This window comes from Carettochelys insculpta, chromosome 1 (genome assembly GCF_033958435.1).
Source record: "Carettochelys insculpta isolate YL-2023 chromosome 1, ASM3395843v1, whole genome shotgun sequence".
In the NCBI taxonomy this organism is placed as follows: Eukaryota; Metazoa; Chordata; order Testudines; family Carettochelyidae; genus Carettochelys; species Carettochelys insculpta.
In genome coordinates, this window is record NC_134137.1 from 276517222 (window position 1) to 276544281 (window position 27060).

The window sequence follows — 27060 nt, forward strand, 5'->3', positions numbered from 1 at the left end:
ATCATACACCTGGAAGGAACCTCGAGATGTCATCAAGTCCTGCCCCCTGCACTCATGACAAGACCAAACGCCACCTAGACCTACTGTGTCCAACTAGTTCTGAAGTAGTAGCCACTATAGTGGCTACTGCTACAGAAAACTAGCCACATTTTCCTGAAAATATATTTATCGTTCAAGCCAACTAGCCAAACTCACCTGGCCAAACAGCCACATTTGGCTAGTGACTGGTGTGTCAGACACCATGGATCTAGACTATAAGGGGTAGAGTGGAGGCAGGGTCTGGGGTAGAGCTGGGGTTTGAGCAGCAAGCACCCCTAGCACATTGGAAAGGTGGCACCTGTAGCTCCAGCCCAAGTTGGAAACTATGAAAGGACCCATATATTAACTTCTGAAGAGCCACGGGTTGGTGCCTCTGTACTAAGCACATATAAAACTTAGGGACACAGTACTAACAAAAGTATAAAGAATAATTCCGTACTACTACTGTCAGGGACATGAACTAGATTAATGGGTTCTTTTCAGCTCTAAGTTGTCTAGTTCTGGAGCCTTTTAGCACCCATTACAATAAACGACATCAGAATACATACCACTAAGAAGTGCTAATTGCCCCTGATTAAACTCTTATGAAATCTTTCCACAAAGAACTCAGAAGATTTTAGTTCTCAGAGGCAACAGGAGGGTTTTCAGTTTGAAGCACTTTTTGATACTTTTCACTTTATATGAAACACAACAGATGTATTCATTTGGAAACATAAAAAATTTATGCTACAAGACCATTAATAGAGCAGCTGCCAAAACAGCTGTGTTTGCTGCTTGATGGCATACATCCTTCCTTTTCGCTAAAGAATGTTGAGCTTCCTATGGCAGACATAGACTTCAGCCTTTAAAACTTTTGTAGCACTTGCAAACTCCTGAATAACAAATGCTTCCCCTACCCAAGATTCACACTGCAATATGTTTTACATGATTCTCTGCTTGATACATGTTTTAAATAATCAAGCAGTCAATTCCCTCTTTCTTTTGGGCTTTTTGCCCAAATCAGAGCAGAAGTGTGAAGACTTTGCTCATTCCCAGAATTTTTAAAAACAAAGAGACAGCCTTCAGTCTTCAGCCTCATGGTAGTTTCTTGATCATCCAAATGAGCTCTCTTTCCTTACAGCTTGTAGTCAATGTCAGTGGAAATCAGAAGATAACCCTGAGGAGAGAGGAACATTCACAAAAGTGCCTTAAATTACTGATAGTTAAAAGTCTGAATTTCACGTTTTAATTCTGCTTGGAATTAAGGGTGAGAATCTTCACTGAAGAGAACTGGAACTTAACAGCAGCAACCTCAAGAAGTTCGCAAAAGGACAGACTTCCATAAACCCATACATTCCTTAGGGTTCTGCTACATTGCACCACACTGTCAGCAAAAAATGCTGCACCTAAAGCTCATGCAGCCAGCCATGGGACTATCACTCCATTTTACAGACAACCTTCACTGATGCACATGTAGTACCCAGAGGCACTTACACCTCATACTTGGGTGAGTGAAGTCTCTGCTCTGCTGACACCTAGTTAACCTTTAGCTCATGTAGTAAAGCACAGGGCTTTAGACTCTATAGTTGTAGGTTCAATCCCTGGTGCTGGCAACTCAGGTCTGTTGGCATTACATGCGGATGATGCTCCAGTACCACCTGCCCACTCCTAGTACTTGTATAGCCTGCCTAGAAAGGAAGGAATGTGAAAGGGCTGGGGCTACCTTGCCACTAGCTATTGCATTGGCCTTCTCTGGGTTGTTGGTAGCAAGTACAAGTTAGTTCCAATTTATATCAGGGGACTGGCCTGCCACAAAGCTGTCCCAGGTTTGTGGATAATCTCAGAGAGGTAGCTGTGTTAGTCTGTATCTTTACAAAACAAAAAAGCAGTCCTGTAGCACCTTAAAGACTAACACTATAATTTATTAGATGATGAGCTTTCATGGGACAGACCCACTTCTTCGGATCTGGAGAATAATAACTGATAACTGAGAGGGAGAGGATTTTAAAAAGGATAGAAAAAGCTAACTAATCAGCTGGATTTATGGAGTGAAATTGTGGCTTAAAACTCCTCACGTTCCCACTCCAGAATGAGGCTTCAGCCCCAGTCAAAGAACTGGGCACAATGCTGGGGCAGTATAAACTGCCTGAAAAGTTGGGAGATGATTGAAGCAATCCAACTGGCTAATTAATTGTCTGTGTATGCATTTGCTAGGAATGCCCTGTGTGTGCAATTCAAGTGCTAAATTCTTGTGCTGCATGAACAGTGCATGGCAGGCAGTACTGAGTACTATTGTCGTGGGCAGGGCTTGCTGCCGTTTGGGCAGCACTAAGGCCTGGCTGCCCTAGCCCTGCTCCATCTGCCAGAGGCCCCACCCCTTCTGGGGATGCAGAGCAGGATTCCCCCTCCTGCCTCACCCATTGGCCAAGCAAGGCTGTCAGTCCCTTTGATCCTCAGAAAATGCCCTGCATCTTTATCATTATTTTATGTATATATAGGTAGGCATCCTTCAGTCTGCACAGACTATGGATCGCGCCCTTTAAAGTTTCAATTTAAGACTTCATTTACAGCGTCTATTGTGACTATAAAGACCCACACGAGAGTGACAGTCCTTGCTGCATCTCTTGCAGATGTAGTGGGTGTCTGGCAAGTAATTATTGTGCTTTCTGTGTGCTCGCTTCTCCTCTGCTAGCTGTCTCCATTTATTCATACGACATGAAAAAGGCCAAATTCTGTTTCCATTATATTTGAGCAACTCTACGGAACTCAGTGGGGTTGCACTGAGAAAATGGAGATTTGAATTCCACTTTGCAGGGCAAATTTGAGAAGGCATAAACTCCTTTGACTTTCAAGGGGCTGCTCTCACTTCCACCACATTTAAATTTGACCCACTGAGTGCATTTGGACACTGAATATCCACACATTTGGCTCAGTTTTATTTTTCTCCTCAAAGACAGAGGAATTGATGCTAAAGAGAAACTTCTATCAGTATGAAAATTCTTATCTTATGCCAAGGATTTTTAATGTTTAATATGGTGAAGACGCAGCAAAAGAGTAACCCTTTTTTAAGAAGAAACCCAGTTTCTCACCTCATTAACTTTAATGACAGGTCTGAGGAGGGTAACTTGGTCCAGACTGGGAAGAGGGAATCCATTCTTCAGTTTAACTTACAAAAGACAAATAAAATGTGCATAATTATAACAATAATAATTATAACTGGCACTTCTATAGCGCCTTTCCAAGGATCTCAAGGTGTTTGCAACCATGAACCCTCACACATATGATCACCATTTACAAATAGGCAAAGATCGGTCATGAACATAAGAATGGCGGTATTGGGCAGACCAAAGACCCACCTAGCTCAGTATCCTGTCTTCTGCAATGACCAATACCAGGTGTCCCAGAGGGAATGAACAGAATACCAAGTGATCCATCCCTCTTCACCCACTCAGCTGCTGGCAAACAGAGGCTATGAATACTCTTCCTGCACATCTTGTCTAAGAGTCATTGATGGACCTTACTTCCACCAATTTATCTATTTTCTGAATGTGCTCCTATTGCCTCGGCATTTTTCAGGAAGTGGTCAGCATATTAATTCTCCTAAGGGTCCTATCCAAAGTCACTTAGGCTGTGTCTACACTAGCTCCCAACTTTGAAGGGAGCCTGGTAAGTAGGGTGTTGGGAGATTACTAATGAAGTGCTATGGTGCATATGCAGCACTCCATTAAGCTAATTCGCTCCTGAAGAAACTTTGAAGCAGCAAACTTTGAAGTTCCGGCTTGCGTGCAGCCGCGGCTCACCCACCAGTACTTACAGAATCATAGAATCATAGAACACTAGGACCGGAAGGGGCCTCGAGAGGCCATTGAGTCCAGTCCCCTGCCCCGACGGCAGGACCGACCACTATCTACACCATCCCTGATAGACATCTATCTAATCTGTTCTTAAATATCTCCAGTGAGGGAGATTCCACAACCTCCCTTGGCAACTTATTCCAGTACTTGACCACCCTGACAGTTAGGAACTTTTTCCTAATGTCCAACCTAAACTTCCCTTGCTGCAGTTTAAGTCCATTGCCTCTTGTTCTCTTCTCAGAGGCCAAGAAGAACAAGTTTTCTCCCTCCTCCTTATGACACCCTTTAAGATATCTGAAATCCGCTATCATGTCCCCCCTCAATCTTCTTTTTTCCAAGCTAAACAAGCCCAATTCTTTCAGCCTTTCTTCATAAGTCATGTTCTCCAGACCTTTTATCATTCTAGTTGCTCTTCTCTGGACCTTCTCTAATTTCTCCACATCTTTCTTGAATTGGGGTGCCCAGAACTGGACACAATATTCCAGCTGAGGTCTAACCAGCACAGAGTAGAGCGGTAGAATGATTTCTCGTGTCTTGTTCACAACACACCTGCTAATGCATCCCAGAATCATGTTTGCTTTTTTTGCAACAGCATCACACTGTTGACTCATATTTAACTTGTGATCTACTAGAACCCCTAGGTCCCTTTCTGCTGTACTCCTTCCTAGACAGTCTTTTCCCATTCTGTATGTGTGAAACAGATTATTCCTTCCTAAGTGCAGCACCTTACATTTATCTTTATTAAACTTCATCCTGTTTACTTCAGACCATTTCTCTAATTTATCTAGATCATTCTGAATTATGACCCTATCCTCCAAGGTAGTTGCAACCCCTCCCAGCTTGGTATCATCTGCAAACTTAATAAGCGTACTTTCTATTAATGAAGATATTGAACAGAACTGGTCCCAAAACAGACCCCTGCAGAACCCCACTTGTTATGCTTTTCCAGCTGGATTGAGCTCCATTAACAACTACTCTCTGGGTGCGATTAGCCAGCCAGTTATGCACCCACCTTATTGCAGCGCGATTTAAGTTGGACTTGCCTAGTTTGTCGATAAGAATATTATGCGAGACCGTATCAAATGCTGAACTAAAGTCTAGGTATACCACATCCACTGCTTCTCCCTTATCTACGAGTCTCGTTATCGTGTCAAAAAAAGCTATCAGGTTGGTTTGACATGATTTGTTTTTTACAAAACCATGCTGGCTGTTCCCTATCACTTTACTACCTTCCAAGTGCTTGCAGATGACTTCCTTAACTACCTGCTCCATTATCTTAACAGAAGTTAAGCTTACTGGCCTGTAATTTCCTGGGTTGTTCTTATTCCCCTTTTTGTAGATGGGCACTATATTTGCCCTCTTCCAGTCTTCCTACTTCGAAGGGCCTGGGCTACTTCAAAGTCCCTTTACTCCTCACGGGTTAGCTGTGGCTACACGCAAGCTTGCACTTCGAAGTTTGCCACTTCGGATTTGCTGTGGGGGAGTATTAGCTTAATGAAGTGCTGCATATACACCACAACACTTCATTTGTAATCTCCTGACACCCTACTTACCATGCTTCCTTTGAAGTTGGGAGCTCGTGTAGACACAGCCTTAGTGTTACTAGAGGAGTAGTGAACACAAGTCTTGTGTCTCAACCACTGCCAACACCCCCTCTTCTTTGCCTGCATTGATTGCCCAAGAAAGACGAAATACATCCTTATAGAGCTCCACCAGCATGCCTCATCTTACTTGTAGAGACCATCTCTAGAGATGGTGAGAATGTTGTCCCTTTTTAATCCAAGCAGCTAGTCAAAGTGTGGGACTCTGGGGATGTTCCAGTAGAGAACAGAAATTTGTGCTAGGTATTTCTTTGTTCTGTGACAAAGAATGTGCAAAGTTCTGTGTCTCTGTTTTATACTGAGTATTTTTGTGTATGAGGGAGGGCTGAACTCATTCACCCATTTAAAGACATCTCAGCAATTTTCAGGAAGTGATCAGCACACTAGCTCTCCTAAGCTGTATTTCGTCTTCAGTGAGGAGTTTGTGATTAACTTATCCTGACAGATACAAATACATTCACACCCACTCTAAAAAATGTTGTGATCCAGTAATCTGTACCTCTCAGTATAACTGTAATTTACTCATACATAGCATTTTTCATCCATAGCACTCTAGGCTCTTTACTCATAAAGTCAGTATCATTTTATAGGTGCGGAAACTGAGGCAGAGGGTGAGGAGCGATTTACCCAACATCACTCAGCAAGGCAGTGGCAGAGGTAGGAACAGAATCTCTTGAGTGCCAGTTCAGTGCCGATAATTCACTTTTTATACCAAGTCCATCCTTGATTTCTCTGATAAAACTCCAGATTAGTTCCAATTGTCATGGTGGTTGGAGAATGTGTTTACTTGTCCCCTAGAAATTGGCCAATACCCCCAATCCATTTCACATAGGCTACCAACTGATTGCAATGACATCTTGTCATTTCTGTGAAAGGGTCCCTGATGATGAAAAGCCTCATATTGCATTACCAGTTCCTGGAGCCATGGGTTACCCTGGGTGGCAGTAGTATAGGCTGGGAGAGGCAGTAGTTATAGACTAGGGGTGCCTGTCCCTCTGATGCTCTGGGGTAAGGGGGCTCTTGGCTCCAGTGAGGGACACATAAGGTGTGGGACAGGGGAAAGCCTCCCCTATCCAGCGTGTCTCATGCCATCTGTGCTGGTAACAGCTGTTTTGTTAACAGAGATCAGGGCCATTAAAGAGAATTAGTCATTATCCTTACCATTGGCTGCTGGGATTACTCCATTCTGTAAAACATAAGACAGGAAATTCTCCAAAAGTGAGACCTGCCATGGGGGAGAAAATGCATTTAGGGACCATTTTCTAATACCTATGAAGCTGCTCCATACTAAATCTTGGATGGAATTTTAAGAAGAAAAGCCCAGCTCACAGAAGCAGGTCTCATTTGAGTAGACAAAACCTCCAAGTGACAATGGCCTTTGGTTCTTGAGGCTTAAGAATGATAAGCAACATGAGGATCTAGATCTAATTACAATGCTTGCAATATTTTCATTTAAAATAATCAATTTCATTTACCTGCAAAATATTTTAACTGTACAGTAGGACCTGGGAGATTTTAATTCTCCTCTACTCAGCTTTCTGCAGTTGATCAGTTGTCCTCAGGATGAAATTGCTTTCTGTGGGAGGCAAGCTTTTTCCCTATTATGTGGTTAGTATGTGACTAGTATTCTTGGCTCCTATTCCCTCCCTTAATGAGGAGGACCTGTGCTGAGTCTCAGCACACCACCAATGCCAGTCTGCCATTCTAGGGAGCATGTTCTAACCAACAACATGGTCTTCCTTCTTTTGCTGCATTTCAGATTACTGTTGTACACCTAACAGTCTTAATTTTAGTGTCTCTCTGATGATGAAACATTTACAGAAATAAGAGAAATTAGAAAACATTTCATTTTTAGGAGCCCCGAAGAGGTGCTGAGACGTAAATAGACACTTATTGCCAGGAAAAAAAAAACCTGTCCAAGAAAGGACAAAGTCTAATGAGTTACAACTGGCTTGTAGGGGAAATTCTATTCCTTACTCTTCAGACTGACAATTTCTCTGAGATTCTTGGTTCTTATTTCTTAGACACTGAAACAATCAACTTACCTCAAAGAACCCAACTCTGGAGTCAGCCAGAGAAAGCTGGAATCTGAAAGTAGTAAAAAAAGAAAGAGTCATTATAAAGGCTGAAGGCACTTTGTTTTAGCCACAGTGACTTCAGGTCTTATACGCCCATGATGAGACACTCATCTATGGCTGCACATCCTATACGCTGCCTCCCACAGAAAACAAGAGGAGTGTTTCTATGTGGCATTGCCTGGAACATGCAGAGGAGGGTGGCCTGGAAGAAGTCTATCCAGGACTGTGAGTGGATTTTCCCTGTGTTTCATTGTGTACATTTCACTGATTCATACATTTGAACTTCACCATGTCAAGGCAGAAAGATCCCCTTGCTTGCAGATTTACTGAAAGAATTTTGCTACTGGAGCTAGGAGGTAAAATTCCACTTGAAGAATGTGGCCAATGATGATGGCTTAGCTGCAAACCATTCAGAAGTTGAGTTTAGTTTGCAAGGTTTCGGAGGCTTGCCCACTGCAACACTTCCTCCCTGTAAAGTCTGAGGCCTTCCTAAGTACATCTTCCTCCTTAGGTTCCTGACACCCCACTACTCTCCTTAGGGACTTCTTGCTGAAAGCATCTGGAGTTTGAAGATATCCAATTCTGTCTTCCTAGATACAGTTCTTGTCAACCTGGGTTTCCATCACCTACCACTCAAGAGTCTGGTCCTTATCTGGCGGGAGGGGCCAACCCATCACCCAGACTTTTAAAAATCCACATGTGAACATCTATGTTCTTCTTTTTAGTGAAAACTTAAATGCTCCAGAAAATTTCATGAATTCAGATTACATTTTTCTGACCAGTTGGGCATCACCAAGCCAATGCTTGGAATCATTCCTATAGCATGTATGTATACTGGCCCAAATTCTTTCCCATGTTCTGGCCCCTTTGCCCTGCTCTGGTTGCACAAAAGGGCTGTAAAGCAGCTGGATAAAGCCAGTTGAGCATTCCCCCACCATGTAGGATTACTCTCAATGATGCAGAATCATCGTAATAGGCCATGTGCCACTCTCCTATTCACCCCTGAAAGATAGGGCGTGTCAGGAGTGGGGAAGATGTGTGATGGGGGCTCAGTGCGAACGGGCTGTTCCCAGCTGGCAGACAGTCCCTTGGAGGCTGTTGACAACTTGCTTAAGTCAGAACAATGCCAGGGCTTGCCTAAGAATATGCTGGGGCTGGGGCAGAAAGACCCAGTGAATCAGGAAATCCTAATCAGTTCCCTGGTAGCCCTTGCCTTTCTTTTGTGATGAGCTGATCTGAGCACAGGTCAGTATCAGGGCTAAAGATTTTAGACTATCAAATCCAGCACAGCTACTTTTACTAAGAAAGGAACAGAACAAAGTAACAGCAGAAGACTCAGTGGCCCCAAAATATGGTTATCTTTCATCCACAGGATTTGGACAATATAGCCAAAAGCATCTCAGTTCCCTACCCTTGTGAGAAAGAAGGTAAATTCCACCGACTGCTTTCTCCTTATGTTGGACTAACTGCACAACTAGGCTGACACCATAAAGTCCTGTTGTGTCTTAGTACTGGGATCACTAATGTTGCTCCCTGAATGGTCTGAGGTCCGTTTACCTGTTCAGACATAATGAGCCGATCAACTTCTGTTCAAAGACAGTCAGACTGGCACTAGAACTTGCTGTCTGCAGGAGAGAAGAATATTGTGTTTACTGTAGGCATGCAGAATGGGGTCCTCTCTTAGATTCAGACACAAACATAGTCTCCTTAGGGCTTGTCTATACTACCTCCCTACTTCGAAGGGAGGATGGTAAGCAGGGCATTGGGAGTTTATTAATGAAGTGCTATGGTGCATATGCAGCACTTCATTAAGCAAATTCCTCCCCCCACCCCCGGTGGCAACTCCGAAGGGTCAAGCTTTGAAGTGCCAGCTCACGTGTAGCCGCCTCAAAATGCCTCCTCAAAGTGCCTCTCAAAATTTTGAGGAGTAAAAGGATTTCGAAGTTGTCCAGGCACTTCGAAGTACTGGTGGGTGAGCTGTGGCTACGCGGGAGCCAGCACTTTGCACCGCATGTGCACCGCAGCACTTAATTAATAAACTCCCAACACCCTACTTACCATCCTCCCTTCGAAGTGGGGAGGTAGTGTAGACACAGCCTTAGACAATTTCAAACGCAACAGTTTCACCTTCTTTGTTAAATACTGAAGCTGCCTCATCCAGTGCTACTTTCTGCCTGTTGTGGGGCTTATGCACAGTTCAGCCTTGATTATCTCAATGGTAAGGGCAATATTTAAAGTGAGGACAACTGAGATTTTAATTAATTGAGGACATTTTCAGTGTAATGAAGAGATGTCTGGTGACATGACCTGTTGCTGCATAACATGGAATTCTAGAGAACTGAGCTTCAGATAATAAAGCAGTAATATATCTGGGTTTTTATTCCTCTTTAAGTGAATTTACCCTGCAGGCCAAATTATGTCCCCAGACATTCATGTTCAACCCCTGGCTGCAGTTAATGAAATTTGTCTATTTAAGGGCAGAATTTGCCTAGTGTGTTGCAGGTACTGACCTCTAGGTCCTTCAATTGCCTTCGTTTCTGGCAGAGTGAAAGAGCAAACTGTTTTTTTAACTCCTAGATGGAATTTAATGCCCTGTTCCATGGTACTTACTATATCCACTGTAAACATGGATTGGCTGGTTGAGTCTGGCAGGACAGCAAGCACCTCCATGGAGGCACAGATCTCTACAGCAAAGGCATCTGGCTGTAAACTGACAACAGGTGCTGCAGCAATCATCAGGTTCAGCCTTGCAGGGTGTGCCTCTACATAATACTGGGCAACCTGTAGGGTTTCAAGGCAAAGAAGGAGAGTCTGAAAATAGCTTTTATACAGAGCAACTCTGAAGAGTGAACTTATTCATTAAATCATTGTTTGGAGAGGGTTCATGAAGCTCAAACTTTAGACAAGATGCCAACAAGATGGTAGAGTACTTGCTGCAACAGGGATAGGGATGTCTTCTGTGATGATGACCCAATGGTACTGGCAGTATTGGGAATGTGGAGGAAAGTCCATTCCATTATCAGAGGCCCCATTCCCTTCAAGAGAGGACCGGTTTCCAGAGGAATAAATTCTTGTTTGTGAACAGGTCAGGAAAGGGAAACATGAACATGGCACTCAAACAAGTCAACAAAGAGGCTGAGGAGCCAGTGTATCACCATTAGTGGGCATGGTTCTTTGCAGATAGATGTGATTATGAGGAACTTGGCTTACAAGCATGACTATTGGCTTTATGATGGAAAAAGAACTATTGTCACTCTGGAAGTAGACAGGAACATTTAACCCCTAGAGTGCTGAGATTGTAGATTTATGCTCTGCCTATAGCACTTCTCTTGTATCCATTTTCAGTCCCTCGTCTGTCTCTCCAGGCCAGCAGGAACCCAAGCTGCCTCCTCACTGCCACCTTCACTCATGCTCTGGGCAGGAGAAAGGGGTTCTTAGCAGAGACGAAGTCGGGCTAGTCAGGACTGTCTTGACCTGGGACAAGTAACTAGATAACACCCACCCTGGGACTAGCTCTGGTGAATTCTTCGGGGTTCACAGAACTAAAAATACCCACCTCAGGAATGATGTTGCCAAATGTCTTCGTAGTTATATTAAAGTAACTGGAAAGCTGCAAAACAAATGTAAAGTATTATTCCTTCCTCGGGGAGCTTCACATCTTGGTTTTCTTTAATTCTGCTGTTGTCATTTTAATAACTCGTACATCTGAACCTTTGGGAAAATTCCTAGGGAGAATCCTAGAGCACTCAGTCAAATTCTCACTAATGTACACAAAAATACGTGCAGAAGAAACAAAGATTAGAATCTTCTGAAGAAATACAGGTGCAATATTGTGCTCCCCTTTGGGCCTACAGCCTTCTGTTTCTGGGATATATGGAATCTACTGGAAACAGGACTTAAAGCTCTGCTTGGCCTCCCAGATAAACTGCTATGTTTCGTGACACCTGAGTCAGCAAAGGTTACAGAAAGTTAACAATGAGGCAGTAGAGTCTCCCATGTGAATTTCCCTGTCCTGTTCAAAGAAGCTTGTGGTTCAGCTTTGTGACTTGTCACTTATGGATGTAAATTGTGCCTATTTTGAACCTGCCACCTGCTGGTTCCTTGGAAGCCAGCAGCCCTGTGACCCAATTTGGTGCAATCTAGATGTTTGGTCTGAATTTGGCCTGAGAAACCTAGGTACAGTACTACATAATGGCAAAATAGAGAATTAGTGGTCAAGGCCACGATCACTTTCTGATAACTGCATGGCAAGGGTAACAATGAGTCTTCAACCACAGTGCAAATGAGTTTGTAAAATCACTTTTTGTGGAGGACCATGCCTGGAACATTTTTAATCCCCTCATCTGCAAATTCCACTCACCTCCTCTGCAATGTTGATGTTGAAGGCCCCTGCTTTGTAGTAAGCCAGTGAGGCAGACTGAAAGAAGTACTCAGAAATGCCAAGGTAAAGCATGGAATCATTTTTGTCTGGGAGAATGAAGGGAGCCGGCACGAAGGCTAGATCAGTCCAATTTCTGACTGGATAGATTGCACCCTGCAAAGTATTATTGTCACTTATAAAATCAGGGCCTATCGAAAACTGAATGCATTTTTACAATGGTGGATTTTTGACCATCCCCATACCACTTGCAGAACGCTGCTGGCCTGTTTTTCAAAGATGCTGGACATCCACTGCAGTCATCAAGAGGCTACTCAGGGGTTAGTATGCTAGAAAATGGGGCAACTTATTTCTGCACCTAAACACTGATTGAGGATCCTGATTATGGCTCCTCAATTTGAAAAAATCTCAACCCTGGCTTCCAAGAATTCTAATCTGAGAACTATCATTAAGAGCTATCCAGTGATGTCATCTGTCAGGATGGTACATTAGGAGAGACATGATTTATATGGGCTTGTCCACATGAAGACTTATCGAGGGTCAAGCTGCGGTGTAGCCAACCTAGCTCGCTGTACATGCATGCTAGCCTATCATGCACTAATTGACTGTTTGGATCCCACTGTCATGCACTGAAAGTTCTCTAAGGCTTTGTTCACTGGGCAAAGCCAACAGAGCTGCCATTTGGGGCTTTATGGCTCAAAATCAACATCTTGAAATGCACCCAGAAAAAAAATGCTTCCCAGCGCAGGCCGAAGAACACTGGAGATGTAGAAGGAAAAATATAGGAATAGCCAAATATAGTTGGAATAATTAATGCACTAACTATAATATTAGCCAGGGGAGAAAAAGTAATGGTTTTAAATGCTGAAGTGCTGAATATTTCTGAATCTAGAATTTTTAAAAAAAACACTGTATTTTTACAAAACAAAATTTAAAATAATTTAAAATAAAAGAAAATACGGAGGATGTTAAAAAGACAAACCATGTATTCACTTAGTAAAACTAAATTGTTTTTACACTTTATGGAGCATGACAACAAAATCTTACTGCTCAGCAGCACAGTAAAGCAGGATGCATTATCGTTCCTTCATGGTTCCCTTGTTGTACAAATTTTTCAGGGGCTCGAGCCTCAGCAGTGCTCTTCAGGCTTGGCTTGCTCTCTTTCCAGAGCATATGTGTGCACGTGCTCTGTCTACTCCCTGGACTTGTTGCTTAATTATCCCTCCTAAATGTAAACCCTCTCCCTTTCTAGTTACAGTGTTCTGATCTTGTAATTCATACACCTTCCACTGAAATCAATGGACAGGATAATCAGGCTCCAGTGATTCACTTGCCTCTCTTCTGCTAGGGTTGGTTACACACTGTGTTTTCTCTTTTCTTTTCTCTCTTTTTCCTTTTAACTTGATCAGTGTTCATTTACTGCTCTCTTCTTGTGATGGGTAACTGACCAACAGAATCAGAACCACCTGTTCTGCTAATTTATTTAACAATCATGTCCTGTTTCTACAAAAGAATTGCTGGGATAAACAACCCAAAGAGACGTTGCTTTGGAGACTCTCGTCAGATTCAAGTCATAATGTTGAAGCAAAAGCAACCTTCTGTTATCTCTTTTCTTGGCTTGTAAGCTCTTTGAGGGAGGGATTTTTTTGTTTGTTTGTACAGCACCTAGCACAACAGTATATTGGACAATGATTGGGGCTCTCAGGCGCTATGGTCATACACATAAACAACAACTAATATAATAAATAACTGCACCAATCTAGCAAAGGATAAGAAGAATTAAAAGAGCACAGTTCCAGACATCTAGCATTAAAACATTAAAATAATTACCTTTAAGTCCAGATCAATGTATGACTGGAAGACTTCTGGAGAGTTAACAAGGCAGTAGTCTATTTGGGCAAAAGCATCGATCTGGATTGGGACTGTAAATGTGGAAAACAAAACAGTTGTTGAGTCTAACACAGCTGGTAATATTTAATTCTGAGTGAATTCAGCTCTTTGGCAAGACAATGCTAAAAACAAGGAGGGAGGAAAAAAAATAAAAAAAAGTGTTTGTGGTTTAGAGCCCAAGGTGTTCCCTTTGGAAACTGACCAAACAGGGACTCAGATCTGACACTCCTCTGCTCTCACCCAACACTTAGTTGATCACTTTCCCAAAGTTCTGCTTTTGTGAGACACTCCTCAGAATTGAAGCAGTTACTGGCATTTCTTGATATTTTTGACTACTTCTGAGCATAACCTATGACGCTGTAACTTCCAATTGATTTCAGTTCGTGTTCTGTGCTTATAAAGAGGGACAAATAGACTCGTAAATTATTGTGGCAAGGAATGGGTGAGTACTACACCTTTCAGGCTCAACCCTGCAAAGTGCTGAGTACTTTCTTCAAGCTACAGAGTGTTGTCAACTCCCAGAGTCTTCAGGAATAACTGATAACATATTGCACCTCCCAGGAAGCAATCAGCCCCTTGCAGGCTTAGCTTATTATAGATGAAGGCCATCTGGGCAAAGATAGGTAGGCATCTAAAGAAGCAGATAGGGTGTAATGGGATTTTCAGCAGGCCAGGTGCCTAACTCCCATTGGCTATGTCTACATGTGCCGCTTCTTCCGGAAGCAGCACAGTAATGAGCTATCCAGAAGATGCTAATGAGGTGTGGATGCAAGTTTTCCACACCTCCTTAGCATATCGGCACGTGGTTCAGAATCCGGAAGAAGGTTCGGAATTTTGGAGAAGAGGCAGCTTGCAGAAGAAGGAGGGTTTCCTTCCGGAAGATCCCTGCAGGCCACACGTTGCACATGTACTTTGGAGTCCGGAAGAGTATGTTCTGGACTCTGAACCACATGCCAATATACTAATGACAGACAGAAAATTTGCATATGCACCTCATTAGCATCTTTTGGACAGCTCATTACCGTGCTGCTTCCAGAAGAAGTGGCGTGGGTAAAAACAGCCACTGATTTTAGTGTACAGCTTCTTCGGCCTTCCATATGGTGTGTTTAACTAACTACTGGATTGAAATTCTATCAGAGTAGTGGTACAGTGCTGATAAAAGAAGATTGTTAAATTGGTAGTGCTCATCCACTGAGATGGAATAGCTTTAACCAATAGACTGCTGCACAGGAGAACTGATTTATTGTGAGAGAGGTTGCTTGGTAATACAGTCACCTGCCTGGGTTTCTGATTGGCTGGGGAAGCTGATCCAGGAGACCCCTTACAAAGGGACTGGGAGGTTATCAAATACAGTAGCTACTCCTTTGGGAGTCTTCCCTGGCCATTTTTCTGAGCTTAGGCAGAGAGGATCTGCATGTACCTTGCTGGTGAAATGTGCCATCATGAACACAGATGGGCCTCTAAGAATTCCCAAGGAAAGGGAGACCTAGCAAGTGCAATGCATGTTTTATCAATGAGCCGTACTTACTTAGGTGTTACCAAAACAAAAAGCAGTAAAGTAGCACTTTAAAGACTAGCAAAATAGTTTATTAGGTGAGCTTTCGTGGGACAGACCCACTTCTTCAGACCATAGCCAGACCAGAACCTGTTACATAAAAGAGCAATGGGCAGGGTGCATCTGAATTATATGCTTCACAACTCTTATGTGCCTCCTGAGAGGATAAACTACACCCCAACAACTTTTGATAGAGTTCTAGGAGAAGGTGTGTTTAAACTATTGAGGTATCTTGGAACATCAATGCTGGTTCTGGGTGTCTTAAGAAACCCCATTGCCTGTAGTCGTCTGAGAGACAGGGCCCAGGAAATGTGCCAGAGAGGCCCAGGGAGAAAACAGTGCTGCAGATTTCTGGAACCCCAGGAAGTTTAAACCAACCCATGAGCCAGCACAGCTGCCTGATGGGCACCCAACAGGGGAACCTCCACCGAGATGTATGACAGCAGCTGACAAGAAAACAACATCTTGAAGAGGATGAGAGAAGAACTGTAAAGAATAAGCAGCATCCCACACTCACCCTGAAGCATTCTGAGTTGTGAATCAATCTGTTGGATCCCTTGTCTGATGTTTGGACATGACTGTAAAAACACACAGAAATTATGTACTGCCTGGTATATACTGTGTCCTTCCCTTTCTAGTGGATGAAAGTCAGATCTGCTCAAATAACTATGACCATTTCACTCTCTCACTGGGCTCACACAGTGTTTTTCAAGGTGTGGTATGCGTACCCTTAGGGGTATGTGAGGGAAGTCTGGCGGGTGTCAGCACTGGAGCCATAGGCAGCTCTTTGAGCAATAAAATGCTTGGAGTCATGAGAGCTCTGTGCACTGCTCTGCACACGTGTCCCTCCCTAAAACCTGGAGGGAGAAGCACGTGGCAGTGGTGATGGTAGTGATGGCAGTGGTGGCTCCGGTGAGTTGCCGGCACTGGATTACGGTGGGGCGGAGGGGTGCCTGGCTCTGGAGGAAGGGGGATTGGGTTAAAGTGGGGGGTGGGTAGGGTTGGTGGGGGCACGACTCTGGAAGAGGGAACGGGGATTGAGTTAAAGTGGGGAGCTGGCAGTGCCTGGCTCTGGAATATTCTACTTATCTGAAGTGATAAAATTGCTATTTGTACAATTTTAATTTCGTATTTATAATTACAAGTGAAAGGGTTTTAAATGCACCGATTCTTTGTGAAAGCAAAGGATAAAACTGCAGATTTGGAAGAAGGTCATACACAGGAAGCCATATCAGAAATACTGATTTAACTGTGGCCCTCAGCAGTTTGAAACCTAGGTTTGAACGTGCGATTTCATCCAAACAAGCTCAAATTTCACATTACACTGATTATAATTTTTCTTGTACTTTCGTTGATCACTGTTCATTGATGTTTGCATAAAAATATATACCTATGTATGAATAAAAATTGGACATTTTATGTTCATCTAATTGTCATTTATTTATTTATCCTCTCTGCACAATCATAAGTATGATGGCAAGTTTATTGCCTGTGGGCAATTTCTTCCAATCAACCACTTACAATTAAGTTGTTTAAACAAATGTGCGGCAATGGTAGAAAAAAAAATTTGGGTGTATGAAAATTGTGGGTTACTGGGGATTCTTACAATTTTTTTTAAAAAAAGGGGTACTTTATAACAAAAGGTTGAGAAACACTGGGCTCACACATGCCTCTTCTAGCTGTCATGCTGTATCTATGCAATTTAACTGACAACCACAATGTGCATAGCCACAGATGCGTTTAGTTTGAGTGTAAAAAATAACCAACCATCACAGAAGCTTCAGGAGCTAAGTTGTTAGCCTCACTTCAGCCCCTATATACAAGTCAGCCAAAGGGAGACCCTGTCCTGAAGGTAATTATTGCTATGGCTACGAAGTGCAGAGTTTATCTGGAAGTTGGTATCTGCAAACTGATTATGAAGGTACTGGTCAGTACAGAATCAGGTTGCATTTTTTCTGCTTATTGGGTTATTCCTTAGTCAAGTTCAAGACTGTTGCCTCTGACATGATGCATTCCTTAAGTTTCTCTCTTTAAAACACTTATAAAGACTTACGTTTGTATCCAGGCTCCTGTAAATGGGATTCTCCAAGTATTTAGTAAAGAATTTGTGGAGCCAGCTGGAGAAAAGAAAAAAGAAGGGAAAACCACTGCTTTCATTAGTTGAAAACTATAGTTACTGAGTGTTATATATCCTAATATACTTACTTGTATAAACTGGACTTGTGTGAAATCTAATAGCCTATCACACTAAATAATAAGTGTTGTATCAGTCTGTAGGCTCCAATATCACAACACAACCTGTCTGAGGATAAAACCCGGGTGTATACTGGATCCGCCTATAATCTCAAAATTACCAGAAGGTGCTGCCTTTAGGGCTCAGCAGCTGGAGTATGGCAGTGGCTGGCCAAGAGCCCAGCCTTGAATGCAGTGGAACCATCAGCAGCAGTGAAGTATCTGTGTAACATTTGACCTTTGTGCTGGGAGGGGTGGCTATGAGGGAAGCTATGGTGATTTTTGGGGTGGCTATAGCCCCTCGTATTGTCAGTCCAACCACCACCTTCTCAGTCTCACCTGTGGTTGAAGATTAGGATATTACCTGGAAAACAATGAATGTTAGTGTTGAAATAGGATGTGGAGCAGCTCACCCATGCTTTCTTTTGCTTTCTAAAAAGGGCTCCAGCACTAACCAAATGACTGAAGCAGTACCACCAGTATGTTCCCTTCTGAATGACACATTTCTTTTAATTCTCTGTGTGAGAATCATTCAGAATTTGGGCTACATTTTCAAAGGGACTTCAAGTTGCACCCCCAGTTGTACTTGGGCAATTCTACACGTACAATAAAGCAATGCAGTTTTTGTTGTTTCCCCCACCAACGGATACTGACGATAAACTTTATATGCACTCAGTTAATTTACACTCAATTCATTGTGCAACTCATATATTGTCCATTTAAATTCTTTGTTGTATACATACATGGCATATGTTGCATCCTTGCAAAATGAGGCCATGTTCTGAAAATTTGGCTGAGAAGTCTAATTTTCAAACTTGGGGAGCAGGCTTAGAGCCCACATTTTGGATTTTGGTGCCTACATTGGCACACACACATGTAAAAATGTATCTGGGTGACTGATTTTGAGCACCAGGCCTGGCACCATTGACTCTGTTACTTTCCACTGCAGTGTATAAAATCTCTTGCACATACCTGATTGTTCCATTGAGCTTGACTTCCACACCCCCGATACTCATCTGGCAACTGGCAAGTGATATTGATGGGTGACATGTGCTGTCTTGGGACATGTTAAATGTTGCTGTAACAAACACTCCTGACACGGACACTGTACAACTTCCATGGTCTTTGCTGCACAGACAAAAACAAACTTGGTTGAAAAGTCTATTTACAGGAAACGTCCAAGATCAAAGAGTCTCCATGTCTTTCACCGAGGAGGAAAAGAGATAGGCAAAACATTCTCTAATGATTAAAGTAGATGCAGGGGTAGATCCTCCAAAGAATCAGGTTTCACACACTAATCAGCAAGGCGTGAGTGCTGGAATGGTGTTGGATTTGTCAAGGTTGCCCAATGTCATGATTTTACAGAGACAGTCTGTCTGATCCATGCCAAATTGTAGCTCTCCCATGACCCCCTGATCTGTAATAATACTGTCACAAGACCATGAAACTACAATAGAAAGAGAGGGGGGTCTTTGCCCATGAAAGCTTATGCTCCAAAATATCTGTTAGTCTAAAGTGCCACAGGACTTCTTGTTGTTTTTGCAGATACAGACTAACATGGCTACCTCTCTGATACTTGTCACCATGTTACAGTGCAGCTAGACTCCAATGACAGAGGAATCCCACAGTTGTTACACTTTTTGATGCTTTTAATTGCCACTAATTCATGTCACTAGAAAATTCACTACATGACTGAGGAGAACAACAGTGTAAATGACATCGGTTCAGTCATCAGCACTCGTATGGGCCACGACAATGTAGTAAGAAAGTATAAGCAGTAGCTTTCCTTTCCTTTGTGGGCTACCATATCTGTGGAGCCCATCCCAGGATGACAGCAACTTCCACAAGGTGCTGCCCTGCCTTCTGAGGGCCAAAGACTAAGCCTTAGAGCCATTCACAGAGTCCAGAAGGAAATTAGCAACATTAGGAAAGAGGCTGATGCCATTCCCTTGCTCATGAAACCAGGAGGAAGCACCAAACTGTGACTCCCTAATATCACACACTTGTTTATAGTCTGTTCTGGGGCAACCACAGTGATAGGGTGCTTTTTAACAGGGCTGGATTGTAAGGTTTCAGTCCAATTCCACGTAGTTAATATACCTGGATTCTAACAAGCTGTAATACTGTTTCAATTATTCTGGTAGCTAACCTTCCAGTTACAATGCAATTATTTTGTTAGTCTTAAAGGTGCAACATGACTGCTTGCTTGTTTTGTTAGACTACAGACTAACACGGCTACCTCTCTGTTACCATGCCAATATAGTGAGAGAGAGGCTCATCTCAGCTCCAGCTCTTTTTCACTGGGTAAAAAGGTCAGCATGGTATAAGGGGCCCTAAAAGTCCCATAGTTAGCTGGTGCATACACTGGGAAGACAGCTTTTTTAACACCCCCTTCAAGCCATGGCATAGGGGGCATGCTTTGACTGTGAGGGGTTTGCCAAGTAAAAGGCCTGCTGGATTCAGTACTGTGACATATTCATCTGAAAACAGAAGCTGGGTAACCCACAGATGTTTCCACAACTTAGCAACTTACACAGTGTAACTTGGAGAGACAGAGTGGAAGATAATATCTTTTATGGGATCAACATCTTTTGAAAAAGACAAGATTTCGACCATACACAGAACTCTTCTTCAGGTTTGGAAAACATACTCTGGGTGTCACAGCTCAATACAACATGGAACAGATTGTTTAGTGTAAATATGTAACACATTTCAAGGTGAAGTGACCTGTTAAGGGTAACACCCCTCTAGTATCAGGGAGGAAATGAATCTGGGGGAAAGGAAAGTTGGTCAGTGGGTTACAGATTGTTGTGATAAGTCATAAATCCAGTGTCTCTATTCAGACCAGGATTTTCTAGCAAAGTTGTGAATTTAAGCTCCCAGGCTTGCCCTATAAAACTGTTGTGCAGATTTCCTTTGAGGATAAGGACTGATAGGTCCAATATAGAGCGATCTCATTGTCAAAAGTGGCCACCTTCAGTGTTACTTAGTGCACAGTAATTTATACTGTCCTAGGGGCCGCTCCTGTACCCAGAAATGTCCAGGAGTGCAAAGGTACGAAGGTTTAAAGTCACCATACCTTCCATTTCCCCTGGACTGTGCATTTCATGCTGTGCTTCTTGTCTGCACTGGAGCTGGAGGAGTCATTTCCAGCTCGATAAATGTATACAATAGGTGAGTAATTGCATATGCATACATTGCAGGACCACAGTGTTACCTAGAAGAGAATGTCTCACACTGGAGACGTCTGTGTATGCTATAACACTCATGTTGTTAACTGATATAAAGTACCTGAACTTACGAAAAGTAAGACTGGTGACTAAACTTTGTATTTTCCATTTTAATTCTTGCACTGGAAAACACCTGGGCTACACAATTCTATACTTACAACAACCAGGTCCTTATACTCCAGTTCGCACTGAAGATCACATAAGCATGTTGGGTTGACAGTTTAATTCCAAGCCCTGGTATGAGGGATACAGAAGCATCTGGGAATTCAATGGTTTTAATACTTATCCTATAAAGGAGAAAAAGAGAAGATATTAGTTTGCATTCCAGAAGCAAACGAGAATCTGAATCAAAGTTTAAACTTAATTCTAAGCCAAACTGTACTCCTAAAAGAAAGAGAAATTCTCAGAAGCAAAGCAGAGCCTTTCCCACTGGCAGAAATGTCCCTCTCTGGCACTAAACTGTGTGCTACCCCTCCTTCTATTTTTAATTAAGATGAATTTCATGAATGTCTCAGTCATGGAAGGTTTTTAAAAATAAGTCAAGCAAACATCTGTTAGGGATCAACAAGGTTACTTGGTCTTCGCTCACCATGGAAGGCTGGATTAGGTTCCTTCTAGCCCTATAGTTCTACGATTTTATGAATGTGTCTCATCTCTTAGAATCTAGATTCTGGTGCCAATATTTTAAATGATTCTTGTTGAATTCATGTTATGTGACTATTCTTGCAACATCTATTTACAAATTGGTGTATTGGAGAACATCCCTGCCAGTCAGCTTGTTCACTTGACTAGTCCTGGGAAGCACAAACAAAAAAGGCATGATCATTGCTGAAGCATACTCACTAATGTTCACTAATAATTTTTGCAATATTCACCTAGCTCTGTTACTAATCTCTAAAGACACCTAGTCCCTGTCTGTAGTTTTTCTGAAACTTGTATTTGCCACATTTTCAAAGGGTGATGTCCCATTTGCAAGTGACAGTGTATAGCTCAAGTGTGCATGCAAATTAGGGAAATGCTTATGTGAGCAACCAGCAAGGTGTCTGTCTAATCTTTGTGAATTTATGTTTGTGATTTGCGCATACATTCGAGGTAAATTGAGCAATCAGAGGCACACAGATTGTTATGTATATATATTTGGCTGAGACCCTCTCCCTTTTGAAAGTTTGGTCCTGTACATTTTAAGTTTGTGCTTTTCATTAACCTAAATAGTCTACAATTGCTGCATCACTTGTACTTCAGGTACAAAGTGACTTATTTGTCTGAAAATATGGGCATTTCCTGCAAGAATTCTTAGCAATAAGTAGAATACAATGTTTATCTTTTTCTTTCTTTCCTACAACTATGTCAGACAGATTTCCAGTGCCTACATCTTAGGTATCAATCAACTGTCAGGATACTTGCCCGAGTTATGCTGGTAGCATACTTCTAATTTATTCTCACAGCTATATTCTCTATCAGTGTCATGCAACCTAGTAGCTGAACCAAAGTGGTCTTTCCTTCATCTTCAGCAGCCTCAGGCCTCAAATCATAAATGTGCGTATTTCTCTTTGAATTATAAGCAATGCATGACTTTGTGTTATCTCCATGACAACACACAAGCACAGTACCAAAGGTAGCCTGCAATGTGCTGACATTACATTGCAAAGAGCTATTTTGTGCTGTTGTTTTAAAATACGCTTTCCCAGTTTGCTCACCCTGAAAGCACGTAGTCCACATCACCAACTCCGGATTTCTCCTGGCCCCTCCAATCTGGGAACCTTTCTTCTTTTAGTCTTTGTTTTAGGATTTCCAACCCAATCTTCTTTCCTGCAAGGGTACAGAGATTTCTTCAGCTGACCTGAGGCAGTTGGAAAGTTTACATCAGGGGTCAGAAACTCATGGCACAGGTGCCAAGAGTGGCATGCCAGCTGTTTTTCATTGACATGTGAGGTGGCAACTCAGCCCTGCTCTTCCTTGCCATGCAGCCAAGAGCTTGTTTAAAGCCATGCCACCTGTGGATTAACAAGAGCCCACCCTATCAGCCATGACCCAAACGGTAAAGCTCTGCATCTGAAGTTATTTATTAATGAAGCTATTGTACGTAGGACTGTTAGTGACTTTAAAAAGTATCACCGTCACTCAGACTGTACCGAGAGGTCAAAAGGCCAAATTTCAGCACTCTGCCTCGGAAACATTGTTGATCCCTGATTTACAAAATGTACTTCAAGTTTAGAGGATTTCTATTGCTATCCGCATCCCTGTATATTTGGGAATTGCTTTTTCACTTGTGTTATCTATGAAACTCTCTTCTCCCTTGCCACCAAGCCACTCCCTCTTTACATTTTATCTTTTCTCAATAACTGTGAGCAACTCATTCTCTCTCAAGGGGTTCTGATACTTTGCATTAGGGGCTCAATATAATAATAACATCTATTGTCATATAACTATGGAAGTAGCAGACTTACCATAGTCCAGCCCTTTCTGCATGATCCTCACTTTGAGGCCTGAGTTAGCATGAAGCGGCTCGATGAGCAAATGTAACAAGAGGAAAAAGCACCAAATCCTCCGCATCTTTTCCTGTTTTCACAGTGACCTGTGGACAATATTTATAATTAATCCGAGAAGATTCATGCACAAAATCATCAGGCCTTATTAATGGTCTGGGGAGCAACTGCTCCCTCTCCCTGTGGATGGGATGGAAGTGGGCGGTGAGGATCTGGGGACTTGACCCCTGACTTTTCAGCATGCAGAGGCACTTTGTTAGCACTGTTCTGCTGAGCTTACAGGGGTACACATGCAGCCAAGATCCCTGGGGTGTGCATTCCTGCCATACTAGAATTATAGAATCCTAGGGCTGGAAGAGACCACCTGAGGTCATCAAGGCCAGCACCCTGCCCAGAGCAGGGTTAACCCCAACTAAATCATCCCAGTCAGGGCTCTGTCAAGCCTGGACTTAAAAACCTCTATTAGTGGTCTCCGGTGAGAAATGGATTTGCCTCTGCTGCACTTTTTCCCTCTCTGGTCTTTATTACCAGCAGCCCCACCCACAGGAGCAGCAACTTTCAAGGAGATGGAGATCTATCCTTTCCGTGTGCACCTGGTAACATCGACAATGGAGGGTGTGCAGCCACAGTATGTGGATAAGCCATCACTGAAATGTCATGATGGATGGCAGTGAGCCGACATGCAGCTCACTGGATTGCAGGGTGGAGAAGACATTTTGGATGAGCAAATTCTTCTTGTTAAAAAAAAAAAAAGTACCACTGGGTTAATTTCCAGTGCATAGGGTAGTCTAGACTCTGTACAGAGTGACTAGGCATCCCCATAAGTAGAGTCCTGCACAGATACAAAATTTGCATTTGCAGCTGCAAAAATGACCCCCAGATGTCTGCATCCACTGATATCCACAAATTTGCAGGGTTCTAGATACAAAATTTGTATTCACACCTGCATCTCCAAAAATGAGCTGCTGCAACCTGCATTCTCATCTGTGGGTGTGTATACCCCTGCATACAAATCTGTGGACTTGCAGGGCTCTACCCATATGAATCGTGGCACAGAGGCTCGTACTGGCTCTGCACAGCTCACCACTGTTGTGGCGAATGACTGCATCCAGACATGTTCTTTGGGCTTTTGTAACTGGAATATTGGAAGCGGAATATTATCTGACCATCAGGACATTTAGGGCAAGGCTGAAAGTAAGGAGAACTTCGCTGACAGCAAGATCTACTGTGGAATGGTCTGCCAGAGGAGTGGTGGATGTCCTGTCTCCATGGGCTTTTAAAATTTGATTGGACAAAGCACTAGAAAGTATATGAAAGGGAACAATCATGCAAGGAAGTGGACTGGATGAGCTAATACAGATATTTTCTCACTGTGGCTTGTGGTCCACCACATGGAGAGTTGTCTGGTTACATCATGCTGGTTCTCCTTACTCCCAGTGGTTACGCTGTAATTAGCAGCAGCTAAACATGCACAGCTGCTACTTTTACACTTCCATGTAAACAATTCCCATCCACCACCAGGGGGATAGTATGCAGAAGCATTTTTGAAGTGAGGAGGAGGCAGGCTGCAAGACAATGTGTGTGTGATGATGGCAGTCCACACATGAAAAAATTTGTCATCCCCAATATAATGGGCCTTTCCTTCACTAACTCATACGAATCCTGTGATTCCGGGATTCAAATCACTCATAATCAGGATTTAAATAATCAGCAATTATTGGATATGATTAGTCTAATTGTGTGGAAATGGGAGTGTTCAGTCTTTAACCTGCTCCACAGAACAGCTTTGTCCTTTTAGGAAAACTTGTCACATTTTCTTCATCTGAACCAACATAGACAAGTAAAGCAAAGAAATATCATTGCACATGAAGAACAACAACAAAATCTTAAGTACACAGAGAAGAAAACACTTTTTATTTCCATTTGAAAATGCACTTACCCCCAGGGCTCTACGCACTTTTAGAGTAATTTAAAATCCAAAACTTAAACACAAACCTTTGCATAGCTAAACTCTGCCAACAAAATAACATTGCAAAGTAAGACCCATTGCACTCACCTGAATAAACCACTCCTCAGCTCGCTTCTTCTTCAAACACAAAAGAGCATAGCCTTGTAGTAGGCTCTGGAAATCAGCAAGATCAGGGTGTAACAGAGCATATGGGAATTCCAGAGCTGAATTCCAGAATTCACTTCATATAGAGAATCCCCTGCAGCCAGGCTCTTTTCTTTTAAAGTAGGCATTTTGGTGCTCAGTTCAAAGACCTTCACTGATTGTAGCGGCAGTGATCTCACAATGGGAATGGACTCTTATGTAACCAGCTCCCAAGCCACCTGCGTATAGGTCAAAACTAACACCTTCATCTCCAGTCCGAAACAGAGCTAGGACGGACACAGTTTTCCCACCCCACAAAAAAATCCCAAAATTTCAAAGAATTTTCTGTTTCACCCTGGGAGGAAAAAACAAGTCCCTTTAACCTTTTACATTAAAAAAGATATTGTGAGGAAACCACCACAAAATAGCCAATAGTCCAGCAATTTGGATACTCACTTGAGTTGTAGGAGACTTGGGTTGAAGTGCCTATGTGGCTTGAGTGGTAGCTCTCTCAACCCCTCCTCTTGGAGCTGTTCCACTTTGTATAAACATCAGTTGGAGCAGGGATCTCTCAGAGCTTAGAGGAGTGCCTGGGCTTCCAGGTTATATAGTCTTCCTCATGTTATCAATGGGGCTTGAATAATTGCTTCTAGTTACTTCACTCAACTAACCAACTTTACCTGTCCTATCAGCACCGAAACTCAGCAAGCTAGCTTTCCTCTAACCCCCCATCTCTACTGAATATGAGGTAAATTGCTTTACTGCACCACCTGTGTAAGCAAGGAAAGAAAGCCATAAGAGCTGGGTGGTTTACGTGACTGACATATACTTCAACTTAGAGGAGCTATATAATATTCAAGATACGTGTTGACTCCAGTGAATCTCACACATAATTACTCTGATACTTGTATCCCCAGAAACTTAGTATGACGAACAAAACAGCTCCCTCATTTACATAAACCACTCTTGTAATTCTCTTTCCTTCTGAGGTACAATTTTCAAACACCTTCAATTCCTTATAAGGAAGAGAAAAGGCTCCTTTGTTTCTATCTATGTAACTCTCTAAGCTTTACAAGTTATTTTATTGACCAGAACTGCAGATATCTCAGCCCAGACCTTTCCTGTTTGATGTTTTATGGCTGCTTTGTGGACTAATTCCCAAAAAAGTTTGGATAAGCCTTCCAGTAAAGGTTTCCTTTTAAATAAACTTGTACACTAACAGAGACACCAAACATCCACCAGTGTTACCATTATCTTCTACAGATATTCCAAAGACTCACAGGTAGCCAAATACTTATTAATACTTGTAATAGGTTAACAGCATTTAAAGCTACCCCTACTGAAAATCCCTTACATTTTCTCATCCGAACTCTTCATTTGCAGACCCTGGTGTGATCAGAAGCCAGAACTTCCTTCATTTATTATGAACCACCAAAGATGGCTGGTCCTGCCTATACCCCAAAGCCAGACAAGGAATCACTGCGTATAAAAACAAAACACAAAATGTTTACCTGGCCTGTACGACAGCACAGCGCCTTAGCTTTACACCACCACAGCGTCCACATATAGTACGCAGCCTGGTGAGATTGTTTTTCTAGTTCTCCTCTTTCTCCAATTGGTCTTTGGCATATGGGGGAGCGTGTACA

General features: G+C 42.6%; 1 protein-coding gene across 1 annotated transcript; it reads right to left on the reverse strand.

Moving 5' to 3' along the window:
* Positions 1-1008: 1008 nt before the first annotated feature.
* On the reverse strand, positions 1009-27060 carry BPIFC (BPI fold containing family C). Its single transcript, XM_074983846.1, has 16 exons — positions 26926-27060; positions 23284-23411; positions 22534-22645; positions 20995-21123; positions 18579-18734; positions 17428-17491; positions 15892-15952; positions 13760-13851; positions 11912-12085; positions 11108-11161; positions 10162-10332; positions 9109-9176; positions 7519-7561; positions 6635-6698; positions 3108-3184; positions 1009-1195 (listed from the first exon to the last, which is right to left on the reverse strand). The coding sequence occupies exons 2-16, from the start codon at positions 23387-23389 to the stop codon at positions 1154-1156; spliced, it is 1413 nt and encodes a 470-aa protein (XP_074839947.1). The 5' UTR covers positions 23390-23411; positions 26926-27060; the 3' UTR covers positions 1009-1153.

Excerpts from the sequence above, each read along its gene's own strand:
- BPIFC (XM_074983846.1), bottom strand. The coding sequence starts at position 23,389 with ATGCGGAGGATTTGGTGCTTTTTCCTCTTGTTACATTTGCTCATCGAG. Across the intron at positions 22,646-23,283 it reads GCAGAAAGGGCTGGACTATG|GAAAGAAGATTGGGTTGGAA; the intron begins GTAAGTCTGCTA and ends GTACCCTTGCAG. Across the intron at positions 17,492-18,578 it reads AAGCTCAATGGAACAATCAG|CTGGCTCCACAAATTCTTTA; the intron begins GTATGTGCAAGA and ends TCTTTTCTCCAG.